General features: G+C 40.6%; 1 protein-coding gene across 3 annotated transcripts in view; it reads left to right on the plus strand.

Moving 5' to 3' along the window:
* Positions 1-22,289, plus strand: part of dyrk1b (dual-specificity tyrosine-(Y)-phosphorylation regulated kinase 1B) — an 85,450-nt gene extending 63,161 nt beyond the window's left edge. For all 3 annotated transcript variants that reach the window (XM_084726025.1, XM_084726026.1, XM_084726024.1), the window contains 12 exons: positions 2,998-3,164; positions 8,521-8,640; positions 9,328-9,516; positions 9,944-10,091; positions 10,984-11,133; positions 11,566-11,702; positions 12,251-12,397; positions 13,033-13,173; positions 14,076-14,196; positions 15,530-15,712; positions 16,412-16,515; positions 20,580-22,289. In XM_084726025.1, coding sequence (XP_084582151.1) covers positions 3,096-3,164; positions 8,521-8,640; positions 9,328-9,516; positions 9,944-10,091; positions 10,984-11,133; positions 11,566-11,702; positions 12,251-12,397; positions 13,033-13,173; positions 14,076-14,196; positions 15,530-15,712; positions 16,412-16,515; positions 20,580-21,095 — 2,025 coding nt within the window. In that variant the 5' untranslated portion in view covers positions 2,998-3,095 and the 3' untranslated portion in view covers positions 21,096-22,289. The remainder of the gene's footprint in view (positions 1-2,997; positions 3,165-8,520; positions 8,641-9,327; positions 9,517-9,943; positions 10,092-10,983; positions 11,134-11,565; positions 11,703-12,250; positions 12,398-13,032; positions 13,174-14,075; positions 14,197-15,529; positions 15,713-16,411; positions 16,516-20,579) is intronic.

Genomic DNA, 22,289 nt, shown 5'->3' on the forward strand with positions numbered 1-22,289 from the left:
CAAAACAAGACCACAGGAAAAAAATAACACATGATGAGTGGATTCATGAGCAGTAATTGTTGCAGTACTCTCCCAGGGATTTTGCTGCTATAGAAGAGCTGCATCAAGAATCAAAATACCATGAATCAAAGCAAAAGTTTTGCAGCATCAGTTGCACTATTATTATTAAGGTATGATGAGGTGTGGTGATTTAGTTTCCAGGTCTATGACCGCTTAAATAGACTCATCATGGCATGAAAACGTAATTTTGTTTGTTTCTCATTTGTGTATTTTGCGTATGATTGTATAGTCTTATTTGGCAGCCAGCTAGCTGTTGGTGGTTGCCTTTGTGGTGTGTTAAGGTGCAACTTTTAACAGATAAAAACTTTGAAATGATGTTCATCTTTACAAGATTTATTCTGCCTCTTAGTTGGGCTGCATGATTATGCAAGCTAGTTTTTTAAATGACACTGATTCTACTGTTTTTGTTTGAGATCTGATGCAATAAGACAGAGTTACCTGATTTCTAGTGAGGCTGCACCAACAAATGACAAATGTGGTTTACTCCATGTGACAAACTGCACAGAAAGAGGGGCGCAACCTTAGTATAAAGAAATCTAATGTGTGAGAAAAGTAAAGAAGAGAAAATGCTTCAAAAGGAACAACAAAAAAGCAGTTAAGGAAACACAGTGATGGAGCTGATTCAAAGATGATGGTCAAAAGCACCCACATTACTTTGTGAGAAAACATATCAGTTTTGTACATTTGTTCAACATTAACCATGACTTGATGGTCCATAACCACCAAATGTTCCATGTAGGTAGTCCCCGTAGGCTACCAAGTTTTATCCCCATACTGTGAGCCTTCACCATCATGTTTCAGTTCACAAACATCCAGATTCTTTCACACCTTTTAGTTCAGCATGAGTTTTTACTAAGCTGATTCAAAATGATAACACATCTTACATACAGAAGAACCAGAATCACTTAAGGTGATTGATGATTCTGATTTATGTAGGGGAAATAAACAAACAAGACTCTGCTGATTCTTTCATGCAGACCTTTATTTCACAACAATTCAACTTTAGAATCCTTTTTTATTGGTTGCTTCCCTAATTATTGTTAATGATTGATTTAAAAAACATGTAGGGTGGCTGAACTTTTTTTTGACTTCTGAAGGGTTGCATGCCAGAAAAAGTTTGGGAACGACTGCACTAAGGACTAGAGCAGCATTTGTGGCAGAAATGCAAAAAAATGCATCATTTTAGGCTGAAGTGGCCACAGGTGGTTAGACCTGTAAGCAACAGACTTAATATTATTGAATGTTAAGTTGTCTTTGTGTCCTTTCCCAATAGCTAATGACCGTATTGTTTGTATGCCTGCATGGAGGCAATATGGATTGTAATTTGTATTTGATCGTATTTGAATTGTGGGAGAAAATCATGATCTTTACCCTGAGTGGAAGTACCTCCCTTTCATGTGATTCTTGGGGTTTCCATTTTGACCGGAACCATACAGCCCTACCACCCGCTGATACAGTGACACAACTTCCTGATGGTCTCTGTGTTGTTTGTGCTGCAATTAAATCAGAGAGAAAGTTGCCTCTGAGAAGTGTCTACAGTTATCTGTGCTCTATAATATGTCCCAGTGTTCATTAGATTATTACTTACACAAGTGGTTCTCAAACTTCTTCCACTTCAGAGGCTGAAAAAAATCAATTGTGAACAATGATAGAGGAAATAACTTATATAAAAAGGAACAAAGCTGAATTTTAGTAAAGCAAAATTCAGCCTGATAGCATCAGCAAACTCTTATTTGTTTATTTTCCCTACATGAATCATATACATTCAGCTACGTATCACTCCATATTTTTCCCCTGATGGGCAGTATCAATGTTTTCTTACCTTCCTGACATTTTACCTGGGTTACAGCATTATGGTGGTAATTGTGTAAAACTTTGTAAAACAGTTCAACTCCACCCTACGCCATTGCAGACAGTACTGTGTTAACGCTGATCGTCATAGTGATGCTGTTGGGAAACAACGTACACTCAGGAACTCTGCTTTGGTCAAGAGAAGTTACAGCTTTTATTGACTAGCAAACTCAAACCTACACTATACAATCACTGCCAGACCGACAACTTCACTGCTCACCTTTTCCTCCTCTCAGCAAACATGCATTATCACTCTGCCACACATTAGTCTGCTACTCACCCTCTCTCACCCTCACTACAGTCTGCTACACTGACCAATCAGTAGTCTGCAGTGTTTGCTGGTTCACCTTTATCATCAGGATTAAATCCAAAAGTACTCTTAAACAGAGGTGTGTGGTATGTGTTAGAACTTAAATTGGGCCTGAAAAATTGAGCCCAAAAAAACCCAAGCCCATCAAAATTCTGTCTTAACCCGACCCAAACCTGTCCCTCATTAGCATATTTCAGCCCAAGATTAGTCTTAGTCTTAGCAAGCTTCCCTCTATGTACCAAACAGTAAGAGTGACAGAGACAATACTTTGGACATTTGAATTGCCAGTGACAAAATTGCAGAGAAAACATAATAATACTGATAATAATAAGCCCATGAAATATGTGACAAACATGAATCTCTGTAGTTAATGACTTATACCATGCCCCCAATTAGCCACGCCCCTCACAAATTGTTTGTTGTAGACTTTTGTGGGAGGTATTGTTGTAACCCCCCCATGTTTAGCCACACCTCATTTTATAAGCTCTGGAGGTAACACTGTTGTCATATATTCTTAAAGTGATGTTTGATGTGTTTTTGCAACATGGTACGGAATAACTTTTTGACGTGTGGATATTTGTAATGAATAGTATGTGTGGTGTCAGTGACTGTGGTAACATGTGCTCTCTGATCAGCAGAAGTTGTTGTAGAACCAAAGAACCAGATAAGAATGTTGGGGTTTCCCTCTCTAATCATCTCTCTCTCCCTCTCCCTCTCCCTCTCCCTCTCCCTCTCTCTCTCTCCCTCTCTCTCTCTCTCCCCCTCTCTCTCCCCAGGTGTAAGCAGCTCAGGATGTCCGCCCACCTCCTCCTCCTCCTCCTCCTCCTCCTCCTCCTCCTCCACTGCCCAGGGCTTCTCCCTCGCTGAGCCAGCCATGACCAGCCAGCACACACATACACACCCCTCCTTCAGCTCCATCCACTCCATGGCCGAGCAGCAGCAGGTAACACACACACACACACACAGCGTTACAATGGGCATGTCATACATGCCTTTGATTCATGAACTGATGTAGGGCTGCAACTAATGATTATTTAAATGGTCGATTAATTAGTTAATTATTTTCTTAATTAATCAATTAATTGTTGTTTGGTTTATAAACTGTCAGAAAATGGTGACAAATATTGATCATTGTCACCAAAAAATATTCATATTTAAGAAGCTGGAATCAGAGAATTTTAACATTTTTCTTTATTTAATTAATTAATTATCAAAATAATTGGTGATTAATTTAATAATGATTACTAATCGATTAATTGAGTTATTGTTGCTGCTCTAAACTGAATGTTTCACCTGTTGATTGTTAGAGCAGCACTGCAGCACCAATGAGATGTTTCCAATCTGGATAAAGATTAAAACAATTGCGTTTGTCTTGTCAAGCTACTGGAAATGAGACTACTGCCGTGAGGTCACTATAAAAAAAATACTTTTGTTTACATTTTCACCTTTACTGTCTGGTGATGTCAGTGAGCGGAAGGTTTGCAGAGGAGATGGCTTCACAAGATCACAAATTACAACTATATCTGGTGTTACTGAAAAAGGAGTAAACTGAGGCAGTGCCATTATGATCTTGTGATAACTGTACGTTATTACTACAATATACAACTATACCAAAAGTTCAGAATGAATTTTTAATTTACTATATCAGTAGTTTGTACGCACTCATTTCCCAATACAGGGGAGAGTTCTATATCCTAAAAAGAATCTTTTAAAAGCCTTCCATCAAAGTGAAAGAATGAATGACTCAACATCGAAGGCCTCGATTGCCTCATTCTTTTTCCCCACTGACACGCCAACAACTCTGCTCTGATTGGTTAGCGCTACAACTTTACTCAGGCCTGAAAAGTTGAGCCCGAAAAGGCCCAAGATCGACAAAATTCTGTTTGAACCTGACCCAAACCCGTGCCTCATTAGCATATTTCAGCATGAACTCCATTACAGCCCAACATTTTTCTTAACAAGCTTCCCTCTTTGTACCAAACAGTAAGACTTGGCATGGTCAATACATGGGGGGGATTTGAATTGCCAATAACAAAATTGCAGAGAAATAATAATAATAATAATAATAATAATAATAATAATAATAATAATAATAATACAGCCCAAACCCAAAGTAAGCCCATGAAAAATCTGAGAAATATGGCCCAGCCCAAACCTGCTGGGTTCAAGCACAGATCTCAAGCTCTAATTACTACTCTGTTAAGTAGCTTGGTTATAGAGGTTGGATTGCACAGATATGAATATAGGTCAGCCTTGAGATTTTGGCTTGTATTTTGTGGTATTTTTAAATGTAACCCATATTTCCCTAAGCTGGATATTAGTGCAGAGTTGATCTGTTGACAGTGATTGCTGTGATTGTTTTTGTGTGCAAGCTTCACGGAGGTGAATAGCTAAACCAGATACTTTAAAGGTAGAAGTCAGAAGTCATATTGATTGCCATGGTAATCAGTACCAGCTTCAGTATGCAAATGATCCACCTACACCCTGTCCCCCTTCTAGGGAACACTGGGAACACTTTCAGGCAGTAAGCAGTCACAGCTGGTAACGCCACTGTTCTAGATTTTGAATCGAAAGCAGCAGGGTTTGTCGCTGGCTGGATTCTACCTATCTGTACCACACAGGCTGCTACTGTCCATTATCTTCTCTGTATCGCCTCATCTCAGAACCAGATAGAGAACGTTGCAGTCTAAACTAGAGCACATGCTTAGCAGTATGATGAGTTCTAACTTACATCGCAAAGGTTGTTTGTTGTCCCAGAGCAGATAATCAGACTCTGATGCTGATGTTTCTCCTTATTGATCTGTCTGCTCTCTGCAGGTGAAGAGGTCTTTAAGTCAAGCTCCTGTATGGTTTCCTTCGCTGTTGGTTCTGTGGTTGCCATGGTCACACAGAGAGCTGTGGTGGCAAGTTGAAAAAAATTGAACTCTCATAAACTCTGAATGTAGCAGCAAAGAGCTATGCAGGATCTTGAGAGCAACAGCCACCCTTGCTCTCCTCACTGCAACCACTGCCACTGACCTTGGCGCTATGGCTGCTGTCATGTTAACATAGAAAATATGCAGGTGGCCACGGCAATCACTTGCTTTCTCAAAGGACCTTTACACATACACACACGTGTAACTGGCCACAGATGTTCCTCAGCCTTTTGTTCCTTTGCATGCACACCACTTAAACATGCAAAAACCTGCCATGTTGAGTTATGGCTGCTAAGCTATGATTGGACAATTGATGCTTGATCAATCAACTCATCATTAAACATTGCCCAATCAGGCCCTGCCAGGTTTTAGTTGTTCTCTGAAAATCATGCAAACTGCCAATAAGCTCTCAGCTTGACATGAACAAGGTTAACACTGGTCTGTCAGTGTGATGTCATAAGTCAGTACCCTGAGGAAATGTGGACACTTGTGTCAGATGTGTGAGGGGTTGTCCATCAGGGGGCACCTCAGTGACAACGGAGAGCATTTTCTCCAGGCAACTCACTTTGTTTAAACATACAGAAGAATCAGTGCTGTACATACCGCAAAAGAGTGCAGTGCAGTGATCACTCAGTCATGAGTATACACACTCTGACAAGATCCACAAGGAGGACTCTGAGGATCACCTGGAGCTCACTTAGCTTTAAGTACAACATGGTAACTGCGACATGGACAAGCTCATGCTGTGGTCCAGAAGCCAACTGTAATAGTTCTGGTCCAGTAAGAACCAGAACTTCTGGGTGCAGAGTACCTCAAGAAGTCTCTAAGATATTCCAAGGTTCATGGGAATCCTCTTCAAATGGATCTGGAAGAAGCACTCTTTGAGAGGTACTGCAAGAGCACATGCATTCATCTATGTTCAGGTTCTCTGGGTTGAGTTAAGCATAGCTTTTTAAAAAATATTACATTTTACACTTTTGGCCTAAATTGACAGAATAAGGAAGACAGGCAGCAAAGGGACACTGTCTGGAATGGAACCCACAGCCACTGCTGAGGACTCTGGGTCACACGCTCTACCAACTGAGCTGCTGGGTCGCTGAATACAGCATTTGACCCCAACGAGGTTTCATCTTGTCACCTCTTGTGCTTGTGACCTGCTGCCCAGTATATATGTGCAGGACTGGAGCTGCAACTGAGATGTGGAAACATTGAGCTGACCTGTCTGCTTCATCACACTGAAGAGGAGCAGCACCTCTACAGTCTGAAATCACAGCACTGATGATGTCTTCTGATGCTGAAATCGTTGAGTCTTGTTCACAGATGAAAGGATCATGATGTTCACTGTGAGTTAGTGTAACAGGCTCCAGTGATGCACTCTCAGGACTGGACTGTGGTGGTGGAGATGAAGCTGTTCTATTAAGCAGAGCTCTGTTTACCTGTCAGTCTCATTCTACTTTTCACCTCTGCTCACTAGATTTGTCAGAGACTAAGAGAATGAGAAGATGTGGGCACGTGGCCTACATGATGTGTGAGCAGGTAGCTGCAGGTAACCTCTGTGAGGAGATGCAGTTCTTCCCCACTCTGAGGAGAACCACACCTGAAAAACACCGCCAAGCTTTACTCATGGGAGACTGGAAGGAATATGAGTCCTGGTGTCCACTTAGCAGCTGAGGACATGAGTCAGCATCCTCACTGTGGTGTAGGACAGCCTGGACTTTGTCCTGAAAACCTCCTCCACATCGTTTAGTGTTAATCCAGAGACACGCAGCGCATGACTGTTAGTTTAAACTAAGAAGAGATACAGTGATCAAGTCTGTCCAGGTTGAATTCATCAGTACTTGAAGTACTTGAATTCATTAGCAGATAAATATTGTAACTGTTTTTTTTTCTTTACTTCTCATGCAGATTACCATCTAACTGAGATTTGTATATTTATTACATGAAAATTAGGCAATGAAATGGACAGTGTCGCTATTTTTCTGAATTTTGCTGTTTCAAAACACAGTACAGGTGTTTCAAACACCTTTCAAATTACTGTATGAATTAAATTACTTTACTTGGTTTAATTCAAATACACTATAATACAGTACAGCACCATATATATAGTTTTGCTTCTGCGTGTTGTTGGCTTTTTTTTGGCAGATTGTCAGAAGGTTTGAGGAGACAACGTTTTTCATTGAGAGAAAATATCTTTCTTTTTCCCGTCATGATTTCGGTTTGCACGCAGCAGCAGCCTGAGGGGGCCAGCTGGAAGCACATGAGGCAAAGCATCATGGGAGTCAAATAAAAAAAAAAGAAGAAAAACAGAATGACTGTAGTTTTAAATGTTTTTTTTCCCATTTGTTGTCTTGCTACTACTACTTGATTACTACAAGTGAATAATTTCAGCAGCATTTGTGGAAAAATGATTCTGTCTCAGTCTTTTTGGTCCGTGTAAGTGGTTGATCACTGTAACTGTGATCACACAAAAGAACTTTATTGATCTCAAACTGGGAAATTCTTATGTTACAGCAGCAGGTCATCAGACACACTTACAGTAAATCTATGTTAACACCAAAAGAGAAAAATATATAGAAAAATAAACTGTTTGAATTCACAGTACAAGAAAATCTGCAGCATTTTCCAGCTCATATGGAATTAGTATATGTGTCATATCTATCTTTTGACCCAAAAGCAAGTGGAATGTCATTGATTATTGATTTAATAATCAGCCCATTGTATATGTATGCCAGTGTAATGTAGGCCTAGTATCTGACCACTTAATGCAGAGGCATGTTCGTTTTATCAATTATAATTTAGCAGTCTGGCGGTGCAAAGATGAACTTCATGATAGGAGGTAGAATTGATACAGAGTACACACAATGGCTCTATTTTTAAAAAATACATATTGAAAAAAAATCAGTAATGCTTTAACTTCCAATTCAACTTCATGGTTAATAGTTGGTAATTAACAAGTAATATTTGTGAAATATCTCCGACATTGCCCACAAATTTCATGCTTAAGTATGTGATAATTAGCAAGTACTATTTTCATGTAGGTGGTGGTAATTACAAAGCATCATATTTGAAATTTCTCTGAATTTACCCACAAACCACCCCCAAATTTCATGTTAAGTATGTCATTATTTGCCGTAGTTGTTTAAACCGGGGTAATTTGGATGTACTTTGAGGGTAATTTCTAAGAAAATTCAAAGTGTTACCAAAAAAAATCAGTAATGTGGTCCTGATATTTATTGTTTCAACTCTACTTCAGTCTTATAAACCTGCACAGTTGCACAGCTGTTTCTGTTTATCACACAGACACACTTCACCTACTGGTTTCTAGATTGTCATGTGCCGCTTCGAACTGCAGACGCGTGTATGAAGTGTCACTGTTGTCTGCAGGTGCTGTCTGATATGACCATACTCCAGCGGAGGATCCCCCCCAGTTTCAGAGACCCTGCCAGCGCCCCACTGAGGAAACTCTCTGTTGACCTCATCAAAACTTACAAGCACATCAATGAGGTATGACACACACACACACACACACACACCTGTTCATGTGTTTGTCTTTTGACTTTTCTAGTTTCAATGACTTTTTCTGATTTGTATTTGACTGTTGTCTACATTATCATGCATGATGTTTGATGATCCTGGAATAAAGCATTGCTGGGAATACTTGTCAGTCAGTGGGAAAACTACCAAGTGTTAATCATTTTGGGGTTTACTGTTGGGGCATTGAAGCAGGGGTGTATAGAAACTGCAGAAGGTAATTCCTACTAGGTATCAGCATTTGTCTACTTGAAGTAATCAGGTTTGGATCAGCACTGTCAACTGAACAAGAATATATTGGAAAAACAAGTGTTTTAAGTGAAGTCAAACTAAAACTGCTGTTAAGCTACTTTCCAATACACGTCATGGCTTTTAATCTTGTGAAAGTTTGGTTTGAAGAGAAAATTCACCCTTTAACAGGGTTTACTTCATGATGTCATTTAGGACAGTAAGACGACGGTCAAGAAAATATCTCTGCAGGCCAGCTGCAGCAAATTACAACAACTTTCCCATTGTGTTCAATTTTTGTTAAATGAATATAAGATTTAATTTAGTTAAAAATGTGATTATTGTATTTGATTTTCTTAGTAGCAATGATGAGCAATGATGAGATGCACCGTGAAGCAGAGCAGGGAACCTGAGCTGTTGTTTTATCCACAGGTGTACTATACTAAGAAAAAGCGGCGGGCCCAGCAAGTCCCTCCAGAGGACAGCAGCACCAAGAAGGAGAGAAAAGTCTATAATGATGGCTATGACGACGACAACTATGACTACATTGTCAAAAATGGAGAAAAGTGGCTGGACCGCTATGAGATAGACTCGCTGATCGGGAAGGGCTCCTTCGGACAGGTCAGATCCACAAACCAAGAAAAGTGAAACTCATTTCCCGGTTTATTAACTGTTCCTCACAGATGGTTAGTCCAGCTGAGCATAAGGATGAAAAAAATTGTTATCTGTTGTTTCTTTTCATCTGTATATGAACAGAGATATAAAAAAGGGACAGTTCATGTCTTTAGAGGGAGTACATTTCGTTCTGGAAGAATTTTTTTGGTATGGTGTCAGGATATATTTAGTGGATTTTATTACAGTCATACATTTGCATTGGCTTTAATCAATCAGAAGGTGTTGTTGTTGGGACTCTCTCAACGTGTAACACACGTGTCAAAGCCACATTCAGACAGCCTGGGACATTGTGTCCAAGTCATTTCCTCTCTAATGAAAAAAGTTAAACACTCAAAGCATATTTTTTGCATCATGTGTTGATGTGTGTCTACAGGTGGTGAAGGCCTACGACCACCACGAGCAGGAATGGGTCGCCATTAAGATCATCAAGAACAAAAAGGCATTTCTAAACCAGGCACAGATTGAACTACGCCTGCTGGAGCTCATGAACAAGCATGACACAGAGATGAAATATTACATTGGTAAGACTGATCACACACACACTTTGGTGAGGTGGCAGAGGACTGAGGTCAAATATAACACATGTATAGCCCCACAAATATGGTTATACTACACTGGTTGTCATATTTGATCTTTTTTCCTAATTCAAATGTAATATATACATATATTTGCTCTATTTGTGAGTTTCTCTTTTTTTAAAGTTATTTATGATTGCTAAAATGCTGGTGAGAGCTCACTGTGTCAGTGCCCTGATGTCATTTTGGACAATAAAGTTTTTTGTTGAACTGTAAGATATCCCCAAAAATTCCATTAAGGTCTTTGTCAAGTGTTTGATAACCACATTTGATGGGTTATTGCAAAAAAGTGTCTTTATGTTTATATTCTTTGTCCTGTTTATTACATACTGTATGAAGAATATCAGCTGATAGATCAATACTTTTTTGCTTCCAAATCTCAGTATATGCATTGGCCACAAGTCCAGTATCGGGCCCTACCATTCATAAATCTATAAGGATAGTCTTATTGTTAAGTGGCACGTTATTAGTGTTATTCTTATTCTCATTATTATTGTTGTTATTATTATTATTATTATTATTAAGATTTTTATCATCATTATTATTATTATTATTAGTAGTAGTAGTAGTAGTAGTAGTAGTAGTAGTAGTAGTAGTAGTAGTAGTAGTATTTATTCATCTGTTTATCATATTGTCAACCTGTATACAATGATAATGGTATCAAATGTTCCAGCACTGTACAGTCAGATGGAACAAGAAAAATTGACAGGAAATGATTTGGATGTTGTCCAGTACTCTTGCCTGACCTGATTCTTGTTTCAGTGTATATCTTAACCTTCCTCCTTGTCTCCCATCTGTCTGTGTCTGTCTGTCTGTCTTTCAACTTGTCTCTGTGCAGTCCACCTGAAGCGTCACTTTATGTTTAGGAACCATCTCTGTTTGGTGTTTGAGTTGTTGAGCTACAACCTATATGATCTGCTGAGGAACACCAACTTCAGAGGAGTCTCCCTCAACCTCACCAGGAAATTTGCACAGCAGCTCTGTACAGGTGGGTGCAGATTCACACTGCACAATGTTTTGTCTGCTCAGGTGGCCCCTGTGCCAGATGAGTCCAGTCATGCATTCTCTCCAAGAGACATGACAGACTACACATTGGTCCCCGACCAATCAAAGCCTGCTGCCTATGGAAAGAGGTGCAGGGACTTCTGGAAACATGAATGTAAACAGACGTCTGAAGCAGAGTGAATAGTACAGGCTGTCTTGTGTTCAGAACACATAGAAAGTCTTTGACAGTAGCCTATTCCCTTCAGAATGCATCCATTATGCCAAAAATGCAGATTTATCCTGCTAGAATAGAAAAAAAAAACATGTAATGTGTTCAGTACATCATCTTTTATATATATACGTATATATGTATATAAAAACTATAATGAGTTGAGACCCTGATAAAAGTAAGGGTGATATCTTTTTTGGTCCACAGCGTTATTATTCCTGGCCACTCCAGAGCTGTCAATCATCCACTGCGACCTGAAACCAGAGAACATCCTGCTGTGTAACCCTAAGAGATCTGCCATCAAGATAGTCGACTTTGGATCCTCTTGTCAGCTCGGACAGAGGGTCAGCAGCATCCACACACACACACACACACACACACACACACACACACACACACACACACACACACAAACCCCACCACATTACCTACAGTTATCAGTTTACTCCACTTAATATCAACAACAACAACAACAATAATAAGTATAATAATAATAATAATGATAAGGATGATAATAACAACAATTGTTGCTTTTATCATTATTATTATTACTTTATAAATGTAATTCAGAACTGTGTATTTATACCAGTGTTAGAGTTTGAAAAACAATGTGGTGAAAGGAGTGAGTTCAGCTTTTGTATGAAGGTTGAATTTCCTGAATGGCAGGTGACACACTGACATAAGCGTCATTTAATCCAACCTGTAAATGAAGTGTGCTCTGGAAGTGTTAATGATACAACACTTTTTCTTCAGCATAGACACAAATAGCTCTAAAGAAAACCTTCAAGGTAGAATAAAAGTCAGTGAACTCTTGGCATGTTAAGACAACTTGTTCACATGTTAGTGTTGAGTCTCTGAACTTGTCTCCACCTCCATCTGTCCCTCATCACAGATCTATCAGTACATCCAGAGCAGGTTTTACCGCTCTCCTGAGGTCCTGTTGGGAATGCCCTATGACCTGGCCATTGACATGTGGTCTCTGGGATGCATCCTGGTAGAGATGCACACAGGAGAGCCTCTCTTCAGTGGCTCCAATGAGGTAAAAGCCACACCACCACGTATTACTTCAGCAGGGACTGGACAGTGATTCAGTGTTCTCCTCTATCAGCATTCACATTAGATTCACAACATATTTCCAGGCTGTAGTGTTGTTCACCAATCTCTGATAAACATCTCAGACATGAGCTACGAATGTCACACTTGTTCTGACAATAAATGTATCAATCATATACATATACAGTATCTCACAAAAGTGAGTACACCCCTCACATTTCTGCAAATATTTAATTATATCTTTTCATGGGACAACACTGAAGAAATGACACTTTGATACAATGTAAAGTAGTCAGTGTACAGCTTGTATAACAGTGTAAATTTACTGTACATATACACATACATATACATATACATAACACAAACTATATCTTCCTTGTTGCCATCACTGAGTCACAGGTTCAGGTTCAGACAAGACTTGTTTAACTAGTGAGAGTGTCATTACATGTGTATGAGCACACACAGGGACTCTGTTTTCCCTCTGCAGTCTCAAAGTCAGGATCCTGAATGCCATTAACTGTATTGTACTCACAGTGAGTATACAGTGATGTACATAATATAAAGACTGTGTGTGTGTGTGTGCGTGTGTGTGTGTGTGTGTGTGTGTGTGTGTGTGTGTAGGTTGATCAGATGAATAAGATTGTGGAGGTTCTGGGTGTCCCACCCAGCCACATGCTGGATGCAGCTCCTAAAGCAAGGAAGTACTTTGACAAGCTGTCAGATGGTCTGTGGACAGTGAAGAAGAACAAGGACGTCAAGAAGGTGTGTGATGTCAGTTTCATGGACATTTTACCTCTCACCTTTACAACTACCTCCTGGTGTTTGCAGTTATTGTAAACAGTAAACAAAATACAGCTTTATTAGTGTTTGAAACCACAGTGAGCTGCATGACAATAACTGAAGACACCACTGAAGCACTTTACTCTACTGATATGCCGAGTGCTGCTAAGTGAAAGTGAAAAGTAGCTCAGTGAAAAGGTGTTTTAGATTCTGTTTTTGTGAAAAGTATGTTTTACAAAAGGCTGAATTTCAAAGTAAATATTAAACCCTATTATGCATATTTGTAGAGTTTTCATGTGGAATGATTTTCTGCTGAAGGAAAAGAATAAGAGGCTACTACCTCTATGGATTATGAGGACATGGGTTGTTATAGATTTGAATTCACCATTATTGTTTTTCTGCCAACAGAAGTCTCATTGTCCAACTGTTTCAAACCTCAGAAATGTTATTAAAAACAAAACAAACCTTCACAGTATTAAGAACAGTGACAGCTGAACAGGGTTAGAGCAGTAAGTGTGTGAATATTCTCAGTCATCCAGGTCATGGTATTCGTAGCAAGGTTTGTAGTAGGCAACTGGACTTGATAGAGTTCTGGAAGACATTTCGCCTCTCATCCAAGATACTTCTTCAGTTTTGACTGACTGGTTTGGGAGTTCAGGTATTAAACCTCATGGGGTCGTTAACACCTAGAGGGGCATGTGACTCATGTGCCCGCCCTTCCATTGTGTGACCCTTGAGGGTCACCAGGGGGGAGGTGTGAATGAGAGTTGCTTTGTTAAGACTCTCACTACTTGTATATAGTGTAATAAGAGCTACTAGAGGATCCTGAATTCATATTTTGGTGTGTGTGTGTGTGTGTGTGTGTGTGTGTGTGTGTTTTCTAGGAGTATAAGCCCCCAGCTACACGGCGTCTTCATGAGATTTTGGGTGTTGAGACTGGCGGTCCAGGGGGGCGGAGGGCAGGAGAGCCAGGACACGCCCCCTGTGACTACCTGAAGTTTAAGGGTAAACCATCACTTTGTATTGATCTGCAGGGATGGACGACATATTGATTCAAGAAATATTATTGATTTTTCATTTGTATTTCCTAGATGTATTGACATGAATGTGAATACAGCCATTTAAAAGTTACAGTAAGATAGAACTTTATTAATCTCAATGGAAATGCTTGTAACAGATTGCTCCAAAATTACAATAAGATAAGAATAACAACATCAAAAAGGTGAAGTATAAGGTGTATTAGGAGTAAATGCAAAGAAACTGTGGCTAATAAAATGACGATTGAAGTAAAATATATGAATTACAAAAAAAAAAAAACATGAAGTAGTAATGACAATGACATTGACAGTACTATACTACACAGTGCTAGTAATGAAAACTAATAGTGAGAGTGAAAGTAATATTGCACAGTGTATTAAAACATGACATTAAACAGGATAATGATGAACATAATACATGATTTTTCAGTCCCTCCAGGATTTTGTGGACCTTTTTTGTGCCTTAAATGCCTGATTTCACAGTAGCTTTTCTCAGAAATTGCGATGCATGTTGCAATGTTTTTAGGCATTTTTTGCAATGAAATTGTACGACCAAATGAAAATTGCAAAAGAAAGTTACAATTTTTTTTTGTATAATTCATTAAAGCGTCAGCTTGTTCCAGGGAGAAAAAAAAACACACTGTTCTGAGTGTTCTAACTAACCTCATCAAAAAGGCTCAGAATTACAAAAATGATAAAGATCTGCTTTATTTGTAAATGAAGAAGTGCACCAGGGTATTCCGCAAAGAAGCAGAATCTTTTTGGAGCTCAAACTCAGTCAAAACAGCACACGATAACATAGAAGTGCACAGAGCTTTAATAAATGTCCATGACAATGACAGATGTGTTCTGTTCAGCACCTGTGATAAAATTAAAAAATATACAAATGCAAAAAAAAAATTAATAATAAAGCAAAACATGTACACACAATAATTGGTCAAATTTGAGGGAAAGTTGCAGAATTTGGACAAAATTCTAAGGTTGTGCAGAATTCACTGGATTGGCTGAAACTGCATGAATTGCTGCTATCACAACATCACAACTTCCCAGATAGGCTTTAACCTGGTAAAGAGTACAAACATGCATTTTTTTTACCAAACGCCTCAGCAAACACTGCACATGTAAGGCATGGTGCCATGGAGATGATGGTAAATAGTGGCACCTGCTGGAGGTTAGGAAGCACTACAAGATATTTAAATCCAGCAGGGTGTTCCTGGACTCTGCCCCCTCTTTTCTGCACTAGCTGGCCACCTATGGCAACATATCATCATCATCATCATCATCATGTTTCTCTCTTCCAGACCTGATCCTGCGCATGCTGGACTATGACCCTAAAAGCCGCATCACGCCATTCTACGCCCTGCAGCACAATTTCTTCAAGAAGACGACAGATGAAGGAACCAACACCAGTTCATCTACATCCACCTCTCCTGCCATGGACCACTCCCATTCAACCTCCACTACTAGCTCTGTTTCTAGCTCTGGTAAAACACACACAACATGCTCTGGACCACAAATAGAGACACACACACACACACACACACACACACACACACACACACACACACACACACACACACACACTGTGCAGTTTAAAACCAGATCTTTATCATCTCTAACACAGTCAATGAAAATGGTGAATCCTCAAAAAGAATCAGTTGTCCTGGATGTTTAAATGATAATTTACCTCATTTATGTGCAAGAAAACAAGCCCATCTGCTACAGTGTCACAGGGGACATGCAAAGGGAGGACAGGAGAATCTGTCTCCTTCACATATCATTAACAGCCATGTTGGGACATGAAGGTAGTGCTTGAACTGTTAACCATGTCTGCTGGAGCTTGTTCAGTCCATTACCTTTGAATAGTACTAAAAACAGAACAGAGACCAGTCCTGAGGGAGGACGGCCTGATGACCACAGCCATCTAGTCCACACCTGAACAGGACTGGACCCTGGTGTGTTTCTGGTGCTGTGACTATCACAGGATCCTGTGATGGTATACACACGACATGCGTATGAATTCAAAAGGTTTCCCTTCATTACACTGTGGCGTGACAAGTCTGAAGTGCAGCACAACTCCACATACTGTCAGCCTGCAGGTCAAATGAAACAGATTGTTTCCATAACACATGTCAGTGCAGCCAACAGTAGTATGAGTTTAACATTGGTGTTTTTGATTTCAGGTGGCTCCAGTGGTTCTTCCAATGACAACCGCAACTACCGCTACAGTAACCGCTACTACAACTCTGCTGTTACACATTCAGACTATGAGATGACCAGCCCTCAGGTACACACAGCACTGTACCTCTGAACAGCCTGACACACACACACACACACACACACACACACACACACACACACACACACACACACACACACACACAGCTTAGGGTCATATCTTATCATATAATTATTAATTAGCAACAATTGTTTAACATATTTAACACTATCTGTGTCCTACCAAATTCTACTGTCTAAACCACACGCAATACAAGTAGAGCTTACAGGTAGGAATGCCAGTTGTTGCTGCCCTCTGGTGGTCAGGTGTATTAATAACACCTCTCAGTGGTAACAGGTACAATGATTGGCTCTGTTGACACCTGGTATTAACATGTATCCTGGGTGATCCAATCACAAGTGGACAGCTTTGAGTATGTGAGTGATGTGTGCTATGTCGACGATACGTCTGTCACTCTCGGCGTCTACTGGTTGTGTCTAGAAGGGAGACTTCTGCAAGATTTTTTTCATAGTTCTGGGTCAAAATGTTCACTCTCGCGAGATCTCACACATCTTGGGTTCCCTTCTACACACCATGTTGCTGTTGCTTCCTACCGGTGTCAGCGCAGATAACTGGATTGACATTAAACAGCAGCCCTCAGTAACTGGTGAGGGTTTCTTTTAGGATGGCGATATTAATGTTCTTCAAATGTTAAATAGCAGTTACATGTTGATTTGATCAAGAGCTGTAAATGGATAATGGAGAAGAGAGAAAACGGACTACCTCCATCACATCTAAGTGATGGAGTACTGTGTAAGATATATAAAAAATTAACATTAATTGTCATTTTTCATCAGGTTTTCAATATTTTCATGACCAAAGTTCCTTTCTGTTCATATTTTTGATCCACTGTGACACATGGTGGTCCTCTGTACACTCAGTGAATCTCTGTAAGTCTCTGCTCTCAGACAGCAGCTCTCTTCATCAAGTAAAGGTTTGTGTATTTTCCATTCTTTTTTTATTTCCAAAATTGAAGTCTGACTTGACTGTTGGAGCAGCTGAACAGCACAGGTTCTTCCTGACTTCATAGACATGGTTGTTAAAAGTAACGTTACAAAAAAAGTGAGTATAAAAGAAGAAGATTGTAAATTTATTATGATGGCTTGCGTTCACTTGCACTCACACTGTAGGGAGACTCCACCACAGCAATGGTGGCTTGTTAACATCCAGTACTTTGCCAGATTCGTTTATATGCAAATAATGCACATGGGCTGTTTTGACAGTTTAATGTCCTTTACTGTCCATTAGGCCGTCCCTTCTTTTTTTTAATTCAGCGCCACACTTAAGTCTGTAGGAGCCTTATGTTTTACCTGCGTTGTTAGCAGGCCTGGCAGGAAAGAAGCTCCACATATGATGAGGAAAAGCCTAAAGGACAGTGTCAGACAAAGTAGAAGTGTGCATCTCAGTGCACAATATAGCTGCTCTCTTGTCTGCTCTTCACAGCAGCGCAATATTTTTACAAGGAAAGAAACAATTAATGTTTTGCATTTTCTGCCAAATTTACAAGACAAAATAAATGATTAAGAATTTGTCATGGCTGCTTCACTTCCCCACTCTGTATGCAAATAAACATGTTTTCAAAATGTGTTATTTCTAACCAGCAGCCTAACAGTAGTAACCATTAACATGCTGGGACAAGTGGACAAAATGTTTTCACACAAAGAAACAAATAATTTACTGTGTAACATTTGCCGAATTTGCAAGAAGGTCCAAATAATGAAGAATTTGTTATATACAGCATTTAACAAAGGTAAGGTTATAAAGCTTCTCTTCACTCAACAATGCTGTAAATAGATCAGTTTTAAGGGAGTGTGGAGCTACAGTGTGTTCGCAAACACTCTCTGCAGGTTGAGGAGCCCAAAAGTGTCATTTGCATCACAGTGAACCAAATGATGAACTTACAGGACATCAGTAGGCGGCCCTTCAGTGACAGCAGGGACACACTACAGTCACACTTCTGAATGTGGTCTGAGTGTGTTCACACCTGTACGTACAACCATCCACTTGTGACTGGATAACACAGGATGCTTGTTCATACCCAGGTGTGAACAAGCCTGTAGGTTAAAATTTCAGTTATTATAAGACAATACAACTATATATGCATTAATGAGAGCAGACATCTCAAAGTAATGCAAAAGGTTCTTTCCTGGTAACTAATTAGCTTATTTTATTTTATTTTCTGAAATGGCTTTCAACAGGTGGACCTTGATCTTTGTAAGGTTTTACTGTTTGGTCTGTGTTTTAAAGCAGTGTTTCCCAAACTTTTTTTTTTCTGGGAACCCTCTTTTTAAAAATGACAAACTATCACAACCCAATTCATAATACGCCTCATCAGGTCTTCTTAATTTATGCATAAATTTAAATTCCCCATCACTTTCATCACCTTGTATTATTATTTCCTCTCATCAGGAAAACAGCACACATTCTTAGAAGTGAAGGTGCTAACTAGAACCATAAAGCCTTCTTCGGCTTGTCCCCATAGGAGAACAACCTTTGGTTCCTGGTAGAACCTTTTATAAATGAGCTCTTCTTAGAACCGCACATAAAGGGTCATACCTAGAACCATCTGTGAAATGTTTCACCCAGAACTCTCTGTGAGAGCTTCAACAGAGAACCCTTCTGTGGTGTAATGGTTCCACCCAGAACACTCTATGAGAGGTTCAGCACAGAATCTTTCCACCCTCTAAGTGCACTAACAAGAACCCACCCAGGACCTCTTTTATATTCCATGGGTCTTATTGAAAACCCACTTAGTGGGTTCTACCGAGAACCTTTTTTTTATTTTAAGGGTTTTGTCTAGATACTATCCAAGGGGTTCTCCCAAGAACACTTTTATACTTTAAGGGGTTTTATCTAAAACACATTCAGGGAGGTCTACCAAAGACCTTTTTATATTTCAACTGTTTTATCTAGATACCACCCAAGAACCCTTTTATATTCCAAAGGTTTTACTTAGAAGCAACCCAGGGGAGTTCTCTCAAGAACCATTTTATATTATGCTACAACAAACCCTTGATGAAAGATTTTCAACAATCCTTAAAGAACTCTTTCTTCCAAAAAGGGTTCTTCAGTAGCAAATGGTTCTGGGTAGAACCTCAGCCCCTCAGGAAGAACCCTTTTGGAACCCTTATTTCTAAGAATGTAGGACATTTTAGCCAGACTGTACTGCTGTACTGCAGAAATAAATCCTCAATTTACAGATTTTCTACTTAAGTCTCATTTATTTGGTGACCCAAATAAAATCTCCTGTGACCCTCCTGTGGGTCCCGACCCAGTCTTTGGAAATTGAAACCGTTTTAAAGGATGTGTTGTCCCAGTTGACACAAATGCAGTGAAATGGTAATGGTGGTCTGCTTTGACCAATCACAGTCCCTGCCTTCAAGCCCTGATAGTACCAACAGCTGTGATTCAGTATAGAGTGTTTTTCACAGCGCATCATCAGTCAGAGGTCAGACATTTTGGATGTACTGAATGTAAACAACATATCCAGACTTGGAACTGACGCTGGGGTCGTGGTATGTATGGATTCTCATGTAGTGAACATTGCATTTGTCGGCAGCAAAACAAGCCTCTCTGACTGTCCACAATCCAGGAAACCTTAAGGTCTTCACATGTGCCTGTACCTGTACCTGTGTGTGTGTACTCTGTAAACAAAGGAGCCTATGTCACTATATCATTATGTCAGGGTAGCAAATGGAAGGCAAAATTGTTGGATCATTATTCCAAGACAGGAGTTAGGAGGAGTTAGCTTGTACACATCTTAGTTTCTCAAAATATCACCTCTCCCTCACCTTTCCTGACCAGCTCCTTCAGATTTAGCAGGTTCCACACATTTTCCTGAACTTTTCCGTGGTTTAGACATCCTGAAATCAGCTCAGATTGAATATTCAGCATGTTATCCATTCACCTTCCGGTACCCCCAGCAACACATCCAGGTTACTGACTGAGCCTTGACAGTGCAAATGATCAGTGGAAACAGAAGACAAAGGTCTTCTGTTAGGAAAGGTTACATCAGGTGTCCCGGTGTTCCTTTGTCTCACTCTGTGTCTGTGTCCTGGAATGTCCCCCCTCAGGCTCCCTCCCAGCAGCAGATGAGGATGTGGCCAGGCAGTGATGGTGGAGGTGGGGGTCAGGACCCAGCATACACCCAGTTGCTGCTCCACAAGCCGGCTGCCTCCCAACAACACCAGCGCCACTTCCTGGACCCGCCACACCACCCCCACCCAACCTACTCCCACCACGGCAATGGGGGGCGTGGCCTGCGGCAGGGCGGACAGACGGGCATCGGTGGAGGGGGTGGCCAGCAGGGATCTTCGCCCCAGATGAGTGACAGCATGGATGTGGGCGTGTCCCTAGGGCTGCACCACCTGGGGGCGGTGTCTTCCATGGAGGCGTCTCAGTTTGGCTCCGCCTCCCTGCCCCTTGCTCTGCCAATCGGACTGTCTGCCTTCCGGACTCGGACGGCCCCCACCGCCCCAGGGCCACAAGCCCCGCCCCCTGAGGACTACTACCCTGCCTCCAACAACAATAACCCCGCTGCGGGGGGCAGAGGGAGGCCGGACTCAGATGAGGGGCCAGCCAACTCTTGATAAAACCTGAACCATGCCCTAAAGCCATACAATTTTAACTACAACTACTACAACTACACACGGACAGCCAGAGTTCAGAGACAAAGAGTGAACTTTGTGCTGAGGAGACAGTTTGTACTGCATGAGAGGAGGAGGAGGAGGAAGGAGGAGGATGCTGGGAAAACTCTCCTTTGATCCTGTTTTAGTTTGTTGTCTTTTGTTGCAACTGTCATTGGAAAGGAATGATTGTGACAAGTTTGTTTTTATTAATATTATTATTGTTGTTTAATATTATTTGATTTTCTCGGGTTTGAGGAGTTGTGTGTTCTACTTGGTTGTTGTTTAAGCCTGGAGAGGGGGAGGAGGATGAAGAGGAAAGAGAGGAGCCACGCTGTTCCATCTTACTGCACACGGTGGCTGTAAGTGGAAGGAGAGCACATATTCATGTTCACAATGGTTAGACATGACATTAGTACAGTCATATTTACAACTCCTAGAGACGAGCAGTCTTAACACACACACACACACATACACACCTATACTGCTGCATCAAGAAGACAAAAGCTGGTTCAAAGGGAGAAAACACCAACACACGTGTGATTCAGGACTCCTGTCTGTGTTCAACTCACCTTTTCTTAGAGTTCGTGTCCTCCCTCTGTTGTGACGGAGTCTGGAGAGAGGGAGCGAGTTGGAGGGAGGAGAAGGTGACAGGACACTGATGCCTTCCTGGCGCTCATAGGGATCTCCTTCTCCTCCTCATCCTCCCCAACTCCCTGCTCTCTTCTTCCTCTCCTCCTTCTCCTGTTGTGTTTCTCCTCCAGACAGCTCCTCCTCTCTGTGCTGCTAATCACCATGACAACTGGTCCGGATTGCTGCTAAAGATCCAACACAGATCAATAAAGAAATAAAAAGAAATAGAAACAGAAATAAAAGAAACTTTTTAACCCTTCTGCTTAAGAGAAAAGGATAAAGTAAGAACCACTGCATCTCAATGTATTTATTACTATTTAACATGAAAAAACAAACTGAAAGTAACCCTTTTTTCTGCTCTTCTTTGTTTGGTTGCCTTCTTTCTGCAGGTGAGCTCTGATTGGCTATTGTAACAGTGACAGTAACTGGTGACATGGGAATGCCACCAGTTGTGGGGGCTGGGTGGAGGGGAGGGGTTGGGGCAAAATAAAGTTGGATATATAATAAGAATAAAGAGTATACTTT

This window comes from Lutjanus erythropterus, chromosome 9, assembly GCF_056507025.1.
Source record: "Lutjanus erythropterus isolate fLutEry1 chromosome 9, fLutEry1.hap2, whole genome shotgun sequence".
Taxonomy (NCBI): domain Eukaryota; kingdom Metazoa; phylum Chordata; class Actinopteri; order Lutjaniformes; family Lutjanidae; genus Lutjanus; species Lutjanus erythropterus.